General features: G+C 34.3%; 1 protein-coding gene across 1 annotated transcript; it reads right to left on the reverse strand.

Moving 5' to 3' along the window:
- Positions 1-203: 203 nt before the first annotated feature.
- LOC144549560 (putative lysophospholipase BODYGUARD 2) lies at positions 204-3,372 on the reverse strand. The gene is made up of 4 exons (XM_078298333.1): positions 2,443-3,372; positions 1,961-2,295; positions 1,640-1,842; positions 204-519 (listed from the first exon to the last, which is right to left on the reverse strand). Exons 1-4 carry the CDS (start codon positions 3,065-3,067, stop codon positions 204-206), a joined length of 1,479 nt encoding a protein of 492 aa, XP_078154459.1. The 5' UTR covers positions 3,068-3,372.
- Positions 3,373-11,551: the final 8,179 nt, after the last annotated feature.

Consider the following 11,551-nt stretch of genomic DNA (forward strand, 5'->3'; position numbering starts at 1 on the left):
AAAAAAATGAGCCTGAGCCAACGGAAAATTACCGACACCTCACTCCAAAAAGTAGTTTCTAATTTTTGGTTGTTGTTGTGATGGAGTTATATGCATGCAGTAAAATAAAAGAAAAGAAAAGAAAAGAAATTGGAGTAGTGCATGGTAGCGAGCTGTTGTGGTTGCATTGCATATTTGCATACATAAATTGCAGGTAGCAAGTACTAGCTGTTCCAAATTTGCTCCAACTCTCTAGCAAAGGCTTTCTGCCTACCAACAACAATTGTAACATGATCCTTGCTATCAATAATTTTGAGCTGTGCACGAGGAACTCTGGATTTGACGGCTAGGCTGCAATGGATTGGCAAGAGTTGGTCGTTCCTTCCATGGTAGACTGTAACGGAGCAATTCAAGTGATCCCGCACTACATCGAGATATGATTCCACTTTGCCCGCACTGCCACAGATGACGTTGTGTAGAGTATGGAACGCCCCGATGTGGTGGTGACCGAAGAACCCATCCATTAAGTATGTTCTTACCCTGAATAGCATAGCATAGCATAGCATAGCAATATATATACCATGTCAGTCATCATCATCATCATCATCATCATCATCATATATATATATATGGTTGTACCAAAATCGATCCCACAACAATTAATTAATTACTTAATTCTATATAAGTCGTTGGAGCACCAACAACAAAACAAACTCGATCGATCGATCATCTTAATTAATTAATTATATCTCAAGTACGTACGAACTACGGACCATCTAGATCTTTATTCTCTCTCTCTCTCTCTCTCTCTCTCAATATATAGAGATAGAGATAGAGATAGAGATAGAGATAGAGATATGTAGGTAGGGTCCTGGGTCCGTCCGTCCGTTGGGAGAATTAATGGGAGCTAGGGATTAATTAGGAAGTGGTAGTTGTTTTAGATCCACCTATCCTTTGACCTTCACCACACTCGATCCTCAAAACATTATTCATTCATCTTAATTATTTTATTTTAATCAATGTACGTACCTTCAATATTGCTCATTAATTAATTATTATTACACACACACACACACACACACACACACACACACACACACACACACACACATACTACCGTGATATATTTAATAGGAATTAAAACATATATACCCCGATATATTGGTGCATGGTCCATGCGATTTACCTTCAAACCATATATATATGCATTCATCAACTTATTTTAAATTTATACATATAAAAGTATATATATAGCATATATTCTTCAAAAATTCATTTTAAAAAGAATATTGAATGCATGGAATCTTTTTAATTGTCATTAATTGTCCAATATCTTGACCGAATTAAATAGTTTTCCAGATCACCAAACTATCTACCAACAGTAACATTCTACAAAAAATTTAACCGACCGTAGCGTATGGAGACCTCATCTATTATTCATAAATGTCACCTCTGGATTATATATTATAGTAAAATTGATTATATCAATTATATATATAGCGGAACCACTCGATCGAGAGTCGAGAGAAAAAAAAATAGAATTAATTAGGTATATATTCTTTGTATATGTAACAAAAATTGTACCTTAATTTGCTAGCTAGTTGTATTCCTTGGAAAAATTAAAAAAAAAAAAAAATTATCATTGGTTGAAGTGGCAAACCTGTTGAAGGTGACGAGCCTGAAGGCAATCTCCCAAAATCTATGGTTCTTGGCCAATAGGATGCTCACTGTTCGACTCAGATGCTCGTACCAGCAAAGCATCGATGCACCAAATCCAATTAGAGGCCAGATCCGTCTCGGCGCCACCTTTCTCAACACATATTGTGTCGCTTGCTGCTCCCCTTTTGGCACCGGAAAGTATGGCTTCGATCACCCCCACAAAGTAAAAAAAAAATATATATATTGAAAATGACAAACACAAGCCGTATTTAATTAATTATATATTCAATTCAATAGATCGAGGTTATATATGATATCATACCGGTGCAATGAGCGTGAGGGATTTAACAGCACCGGGATATTTAACTGCCAAAGCTAGTGCTATTAGAGAACCGAGAGAGTGTGCCACAATGTGGAAAGATTTGACCTTATACGGCTCGAGAACTGACCGTTCGATCATTTCTAGATGCTCTCGTAAAGTATAAAGCGAATCAGCAGGCTTGGGGCTGCGTCCGAAACCCAATAAATCAACTGCAAACATCCTATACCGTGATTTTGCATCTGAGCTGAAGTTTTGGAAAACTGTTTCGGTCCAGAAAGACGATGACGATATAAATCCATGTATGAATAGTACATCTTCTTCAACCATTTTACCATCTTAATTAATTTATACAAAGTAAAAGAAAAGAAAAGAAAAACAATCATTAGTTACCATAATGCAAAATTCTAGCAACTTAATTTTCAATAAAAACTTTTAATTAATTAGTTGCATGTGTTAATGTTATGTGATATATATATATGTACCTTGTGGTCCTTGGGCTTTAACAAAGAGAGTATCTTGTGAAATGGGGTTGCAATTGGCACAGTGACAGTCTGACCAGCGCGGGACCGGGGGCGATTTGTGGCTGCCTATCTTCCCTCGCAACATTTGAATAATTGCTGAGTTCACCGTAAATGTGGTGGTGGGGTAATTAGGGTTTCCTGAGGTGGAGCTTACCACGGCACCACCACGGCTGGAAATAACAGTGGAAGTGGAAGTGGAAGCATCAGTAGTAGTACTGGAGATATTCTTGAGGCGACACAGTTGGTAAACTGTTAAGCGGGAGACATCGGAGAGGAGACAAGGGCGAGAATAGAGTGTGTCAGAAATGTCCTCCAGTTGAAGCTTAGTAGAGGAGAGGGTGACAACCTTTGACCCGCCGCTTTCTGATACGAGTATCTTTCCAAGGCTGGTGATCATATCTTTCGGTGAAGAAGAGCAATAGCACGGTCGCCACTCGGCCTCCATCAAGTAATCCAAAATCTTGTACAAAAAGCAAAATAAAATGTCCAACAAGTCTAGAAATGAGAAAACTATTAAGCTGATGACATCATTTAGGGCCGATCCGAAGGCGGCCATTGCTCGTCTACCTCTCATTGCCTTTCTCATGGAGGAAAAAGGCAATGTATTGTAGAGGATGGATGGATGAACAACAAAGTAGTAGTTTTGGGTTTGCTTTGCCCCTGGAGAAGTAGCTAGCTAGTGTAAAGTTGGTGCTTGGAGCAAACCACCATACAACTAATTGGATATGATATCTAGAGAGAGAGAGAGAGAGAGAGAGAGATAAAGAAGAGAAGAGAAGTGGATATCATGGGATAAATGAATTTGAATGAGATTCATTAAAACCTAGTGCTGGAGAAAGAGAATAAGTAGGTGGTGGTTGGAACGCCCAGTCTAACACTTACCTTCACTTCAGTAATAGCTAGCGCTGCCTTATATTATATTATAAATATATATTAATTCATTTGCCACATATGCATACAACACAAGCACCGCAAAAAGAAATTGTAAAAATCATGACATATAAATGGCAAGAATATATACTAGCAAGGTGGATTAATTGGTAAGTCACATGTGGTTTAAGTGGTTGGGAAGAAATATAGTCAATACATGTGTAGACCAGATTAACACGCAATTGTCTTCTTAATTTATTAACATATACGGTAGCATCTAATCTCTATACATATATGTTCACTCTTTTCTAGAAATATATAATTATACATATATATTGAAAGAGGTTCACTACTCTACTTATAAGCATATGAGGATATATATTTATAAGTCATTTTTTCGTTTTCAAAATTCAAAAAGTCGATCTGAACCATTAGATGTGATATATATATTGAAATGTGTTTGGAGACCAAATTTTACATTTTTCTGAATTTTTTTACTACTTATTAAGCCACTTTGAAAATCGTTGATCCAACGGTGGCTTAACAAAACAGTAAAATCAGAAGCCACCGTTGGATCAGCGATTTTCAAAGTGGCTTAATATATAGTAAAAAAATTCAGAAAAATGTAAAATTTGGTCTCCAAGCACATTTCAATATAGAGATCACATCTAATGGTTCAGATCGACTTTTTGAATTTTGAAAATGAAAAAATGACTCATATGCTTATGTAAGTAGAGTAGCCAACCTCACATATATATATATATATATATATATATATATATATATATATATATATATATATATATATATAGAGTTAGGCTGGGGTGCTATGGATAGCATAGTGGCCTCTATGCTACGGCTCAATATTCGAGTTTTCAAAATCCAAACGGTCGATCCGAACCGTTCATCTTATTCTCCATATTAATATCTGCTTGGAGACCAAATTTTACATTTTTCTGAATGTTTTTACTATTTATTAAGTATTTTACAAAATTGTTGATCCAACGGTGGCTGCACAAAACAGTAAAATCGTTGGATTAGCGATTTTCAAAGTGGCTTAATAAATAGTAAAAAAATTCAGAAAATTATAAAATTTGGTCTCCAAGCAGATATTAATATGGAGAATAAGATGAACGGTTCGGATCGACCGTTTGGATTTTGAAAACTCGAATATTGAGCCGTAGCATAGAGGCCACTATGCTATCCATAGCACCCCAGCCAAACTCTATATATATATATAGAGAGAGAGAGAGAGAGAGAGAGAGAGTAAAGCTAGGGTGTGATTGTTAGTTTGTAATAATCTAGAAGTCAATAATACGATAAGTTAATCATCAAGCTTTGTTCATGAATTGAATGTTTATTTATATATCATTTTGTTGCCTTGAGTATTATTGAAATTATGGATCATTTCGAGTTCATGACTGAAATTGTGAAACTCCATAATATAGATAATATATACTCTTAAAAGTCACTGACCAAGGTAATTAGCAGGAACACTAATTACCGCGATAAGGTTAGCATGTGGATTAAAAGATGGTTAAGTTTTACAAACCACCTGACACAAGATGTCATTTTAATCACATGGATACATGTTCTAGGAACATGGTATTTGACAGACCCCGAATGAAACATTAAATAGAATTGTGTTCGTGTCATTTATGTTTTCATTCAGTGTCAAAGTTCTACAGTATGAGGTATTTATCGTTCCCACTAAGAAATATATATGAGTAAGTGTTATCTAACGCTGTCCGTAAAAAGCAGCCATAACGGTAGCATTTCCATATATATAACTTAGCTGAGGAAGTGATAGTCTGCCAAGAATACTATTTGTCCCTCGTATCTCTATACGAGCTATAGCATCACTGGGCCCCTTGATAGAGTTAGATTATCTGCATGCGGTATAATTACAAGAGTAATTATATTTGATAATCTACTCAAGATCAAGAAAAGATACAGTTACCAAGGATGACACACATCTACCTTGAAACTGATCTGATAGCTATGAGACAGAAGAACTGACACAAGTAAATTGTTTACTGGATCGTGATATTGTACAGTACAGCATCATCTGTGTAATTGGATGGTCATGATGTGTTGCCAGATGCCACCCATGACTAACAGAAGTTAAAACAGTTTTAACTCTGTTTACCAACATAACACAGATCCTATTAGGTCACACCATATAGGAGCTACTCGGAGAATCTTACTGATTAATTATAAATTGATTATAATTAATATTAAGATGGTTATAATTAATTATTCATGATATAATTAAATTATAAATGTCATTTAGAATGACAAGCAGAAACAACGGTTAATTTATAAACGTACACGTTACGTTGTATAAAAGTTACCGAACAATAACCGAAAAGAAATATAATTGTACATGACAATTATATATATATGATTTGGAATTTTAATTGTTAATTATGGGTTTGAATTATGGATTTAAAAGCCCAAAATAATCAAAGCCTTAATTAAAATTAAAGGCCCAAAGTCAAAGCCCAAAATCAAAACCCAACACTATTCATGCCTTAATGGGCCAAGGGCAAAATGGTCTTTTTCCCTTGGTGCCGACTTCCCATGTGTTTACATGTGTCATGTGAGGTGGCAAGGGTATTTTGGTCATTTCACATGATAAAAGGATGAGGTGTCAAGGGCTTTTGGTAAATAGATTTGTTTTGAGGGGTATTTTGGTCTTTTGCAAACCTCCTCAAAAGTCTATAAATAGAGGGGTAGGGGTAGAGAGAAAGACTCACTAATTCACGTGTTAATCTGATTACTTCGTTAATCGGTTTTTCTCTCTTCCCCGGTTTCGGTTATTACGAGATTCGGAAAAATATATTTTTGCAAACTCTGCGGTATTTCTTGTTTTGCTTTTTAAGTGAAACGGAATAACTTGGAGTCTTAAATATATTTAAATTGTCCCTTTTTCGGTGAATAGTGTTTCTGCAGAATTCCGCGGTTTACGGTATTTCTGGCAGAAGAAATAAATCGTTCTCCGGTTAGTCCTGGTGGATAACCAATAGAGGTATCACACGTGTGATACTGCGAGTCGATTCCATCCCTGGTGAGGCTCTACTCGCTCGGTCTGCATTCCAACTGAGATTTGGAATCAAGGTATAAATTGTTATATTAATCTATTTAATTTGTAAATAGATTTAATGCTTTAGGAAATCAATTATGGAGTAGATCTGTAAATAGGATTAAACGAATCTTCTTGATTCATTTAATCCGTAGCTTAAGTTAGATGTAAAAATTTTTGTTTTACTCTTTCCGCAGCTTAAGCTAATTAAATGGGTTTGAACCGTTCCACAAAACCCAACAGTGATGTGCTCACCAAGAGAGTTTGGTGAGCACAACTTCAGAAGTTCATCGGATCAACTTCAAACATCGAATCCAAACCGTTGAAATCCATTAACTTCATGAGTGATGCATTTACATGCAAAATTTTGAAAGTTTCGAGTTTATTTGCTACAAGGTCAAGCGGTCAAAGAAATAATAAAAATTGAATATATAAAACAACTTATAAATTAACTTATAAAATGTTCATTTCTTTGACCGCTTGACCGTGTAGCAAATAAACTTGAAACTTTCAAAATTTTGCATGTACATGCATCACTCATGAAATACATGGATTTCAACGGTTTGGATTCAATATTTGAAGTTGATCCGATGAACTTCTGGAGTAGTGCTCATCAAACTCTCTTGGTGAGCACATCACACCCTAGCTTTACTCTCTCTCTCTCTCTATATATATATATATAGAGAGAGAGAGATTGACTAATATGTTTTCGGTAGCACTTCGGCCGAAGTGCTACCGGTTCAAATTTCAAATTTCAAAATCCAAAAAGTCGATCTGAACTGTTAGATGTGATCTCTATATTGAAATGTGCTTGGAGACCAAATTTTACATTTTTCTGAATTTTTTTACTATTTATTAAGCCACTTTGAAAATTGTCGATCCAACAGTGGCTTAACAAAACAGTAAAATCAGAAGCCACCGTTAGATCAGGGATTTTCAAAGTGGCTTCATAAATAGTAAAAAAAATTCAGAAAAATATAAAATTTGGTCTCCAAGCACATTTCAATATAGAGATCACATCTAACGGTTCAGATTGACTTTTTAGATTTTGAAATTTGAAATTTGGACCGGTAGCACTTCGACCGAAGTGCTACCGAAAACATATTAGTCAATCTCTCTCTCTCTCTCTCTATATATATATATATATATATATAGAGAGAGAGAGAGAGAGGTTGGCTAATATCAAATCGATTATTCCTGAGGTCTCGTGCAACTAAGTTATTTTTCAATTTTTAAAGTCCAAAAAGTTGACCCAAATCGTTAGATGTGATCTCTATATTAAAATGTGCTCGGAGACCAAATTTTACATTTTTATGAATTTTTTTACTATTTATTAAGCCACTTTGAAAACCGCTGATCCAATGGTGGCTTTACAAAACAGAAAAACCAGAAGCCACCGTTGGATCAACGGTTTTCAAAGTGGCTTAATAAATAGTAAAAAAAATCATAAAAATATAAAATTTGGTCTCTATGTACATTTTAATATAAAGATCACATTTAACGGTTTGGATCGACTTTTTGAACTTTAAAAATTGAAAAATGATTTAGTTGCACGGAACCTCAGGAACAATCTATTTGATATTAGCCAACCTCTATCTCTATATATATAGTTATGAGTGAGTCTATGGTACTATGCATATCACGGGTTGGTCCGTAGTACGGCTCAATATTCGACTTTTCAAAATCCTAACGGTTGATCCGAACCATTCATCTTGTTCTCCATATTAATATGTGTTTGGAGACCAAATTTTACTATTTTTTTATATATTTAGAAAATCACTTGATATGAAAATTCTGGACCATCCAAAAACAGTGATTTTCAATAAATCTAAAAAAATAGTAAATTTTTTTCAAAAAATGTAAAATTTGGTCTCCAAACACATATTAATATGGAGAACAAGATGAATGGTTCGGATCGACCGTTAGAATTTTGAAAAGTAAAATATTGAGCCGTATTACAGGCCAAATCGTAATATGCATATTACCATAGACTCACTCTATTGTTATTATTCTGGATGTTTCTCTCATTAGTATCAAAGAGGATATTCAACTATAAGTTCAGTTAGTGTGAAAGAGGTCGCAGTTGTAGTTCAACATAACCAAGGAAAAGTTTTATGTTGTAATATATATACTAATTAAGGGGTATAAATGGAACGAATATTTTGATGTGAGCTATAAAAAACAATATTTTAACTAAGACAACCTCCTAAAAAAGGTTGGAATAGAGATTCAAGAGTAGAACTTGGGTATTTTTAAGCTCACCAAGATATTTGGCGAGCTTAACTTCAAAATATATTAAATTAGCTTCAAGCAATAAATCCAAACCATTGAAACCGATTTACTTCACGAGTGATGAATTTATATATAAAATTTTTATAATTTGAAATTAATATTGTATAAAGTTAAGTGGTCAAAAAGTGTTAAAAAATGAATGCACTAAAATTAAATTATAAACCTTCTAATTTTGACCGCTTGACTATATACTAAAATGATTAGAAAACTTAAAATATTAGCATGTAAATTCATCATTTGTGAAGTAGATGGATTTCAACGGTTTAGATTAGTCGTTTGAATCCGATATAATAGGTTTTGGAGTTAAGCTCACCAAACACCTTCGTGAGCTTAAGAAGACTCTAGTTTTACTCGAGATTCAATATTTGTGTTTCTGTTTAGAGGAAGAATATGTAAATAAATTTGTTTATGAATTGCAAGTATATATATATGTTCAGATTATTTGACAATGGTTGGCTGATTTAAATAAGCAGTGCTCGACATCCTTCTCCTCCGATATAAAATAAAATTTTGTTTGACGTTAAAAGCCTAATTTAATTATCTTAGAGCTTTTTCTAGTTTTTATTGCACGGATAGAGTCATAGAGTACAGTACTATATATAGATCCTTTTGGGATATTGCTCATTAAAAGTCTGAACAAGATTCCATCAAATATTCATTGTACAATTTATTAATGCGCGTGGCACCAAAACCATCTTGTGCATATTGGGCTAAACCTGAAGGCCCGTGTCTTTTAAGATTAAACCTAACCTAAAGGGCCTATTAAATTATTGGGCCCATGAACACAAGTAGAAATGCCAATTAAATTTCTTGGGCCCAAATCCGAATTTGTTGCTACCGAGACGATGTTCAATTTCAGCAGATTTGGACTCCAAACCAAGATACAGATGTAATCAAAATCTTTGATGCGATTCGTGCGCAGAGACAGAACCGTACAGTAGCATGATGTATTATGTCACGCGGTGACCTTTTCAATTTCAATTTCAATTTCAATTTCAATTTTTACCTTACCCCTTACGTTACATTATTTCTCATTCCCTCTCCTCCCCTTCTTGTGTTTTTGGAGCGCGTCGTAAGTAACGTCAAATTTGGTAATAATTAACTTCTTTAGAAAATTGACAAATAGTTATACAGGAAATAAGTACCGGTTACAAAATAGAAAATAAATCTGCTGTGATTCTTAGGCCCTGCTTTTTCAAATCCACCCCTTTATTTTTTTAAATACACAAATTTTAAAATCTGTTGCTTTATATGTACAAATCTCAAAACAAATGAATGGGTAGATTTAGAAAAGCAGGGTGGTCCTGTGATTCTCAAGAATCACAGCAGATTTGTTTCCTACAAAATATGAATAGCGACTTAAATGGTCGTCGGCAAATTAAGTCCGGATTCTGAATCTTTTTTTTTTTTTTTTTTTTTTTTTTAAATTTTACTATTTTTATAAAAGAAAATCAATTTACAAATAAGAAAATTTGGAGTCCATAAAAGTAACTAAAAAGGTTCGGAATATATGACTAATTTAATTGTAGTTAGTGTAGATGAAGGTGCAAGGTGCGGTGTTGCAAGCAAGCCTGCAGGTAGGGGTGTCAATGGGTACGGTATATATAGGTCGGGTGGTGACATTTTCTTGTTAGATAGATTCTTGCCATTGAAAACCGCTGTTTTCAATGCTGCAGAAATTTAATGAAAACAACGGTTTTCAAACCAGCTTAATAAATAGTAAAAAAATTTCAAAAAATGTAAAATTTGGTCTCCAAGTAGATTATAGTATAGATTAAACATCTAACGGTTTGGATTTGTTGTTTGGACATCACAAAATAAAAAAAGGCGGCAACACCGCTGGCAGAAATGCTGCCAGCAGCAAATTAGCCACAGCCTATATATATATATATACAGAGAGAGAGAGAGAGAGTTGGGCTACGGTACTTCATGAAGTAAAGCGAATGTTTTATTTCACACTTATATTTTGCGATTTCAAAGTTCAAACCTCAATTTGAATCGTTCAATCAAGTTGATCTCTATATTAAATTGTGCTTGGACACCAAATTTTACATTTTTTGAAAAAAATGTACTATTTCTTTAAAAATTTTGAAAATCGCTACTTTTTATGGTCCATAATTTTCTGAAAAACAACTATTTTCAAAAATTCTATAAAGATAGTAATTTTTTTTCCACAAAATGTAAAATTTTGTCTCTAAGCATATTTTATTATGGAGATCACGTTGAACGGTTTGGATAAACTTAAAAAATGAAGATACGAGCGTGAAGTAAAATATGTCATTTACTTCATGAAGTATAATAGCCCAACTCTCTCTCTCTCTCTCTCTTTCTCGTTCTATGTCACACCCCAAATCCACGGGGGTCTGACAGCCTGCCGCGTGTATAAATCAAGCGGCACATATACACGCAAGGCAGTGGATCTTTTATATGCATTACCAATATCCTCATTTGCTGCGTCCGTAATATAAACCTGAAAATAATCGGGAGGGTGGGGGTGAGAATAAATTCTCAGTGCGAATTTGCCACAATTTAGATTATTGGACTTGCAATCAGACTCTATATTCAAAAATGAAACCCAAACAATAACAGTTCAAACAGATATATATTCATAATCATAAATAACAGAATGCCAATGCACGACAACAGTTCAATCAACCTGCAACACAGTTTACGGAATTTCCAAGATGAATTTCAAACACAACATATATTTTGGCTTAACTCGATTCATAACTCAGTTCATTAGGGCTTGTAGCAATTACAGATGTTCTTTCGAGCTGAACCTTTATCAAACCCACATCTGTAGGGTTACTGACACCTACAGAT

Source organism: Carex rostrata, chromosome 35, assembly GCF_964058835.1.
Source record: "Carex rostrata chromosome 35, lpCarRost1.2, whole genome shotgun sequence".
NCBI lineage: Eukaryota > Viridiplantae > Streptophyta > Magnoliopsida > Poales > Cyperaceae > Carex > Carex rostrata.

Bases quoted from the DNA above. Each gene is read 5' to 3' on its own strand.
- LOC144549560 (XM_078298333.1), bottom strand. From the start codon at position 3,067: ATGAGAAAGGCAATGAGAGGTAGACGAGCAATGGCCGCCTTCGGATCG. The intron at 1,843-1,960 runs GTATGATATCAT...GGGTGATCGAAG, and splicing joins CCCTCACGCTCATTGCACCG to CCATACTTTCCGGTGCCAAA. The intron at 520-1,639 runs GTTTGCCACTTC...TATGCTATTCAG, and splicing joins AGGCTCGTCACCTTCAACAG to GGTAAGAACATACTTAATGG.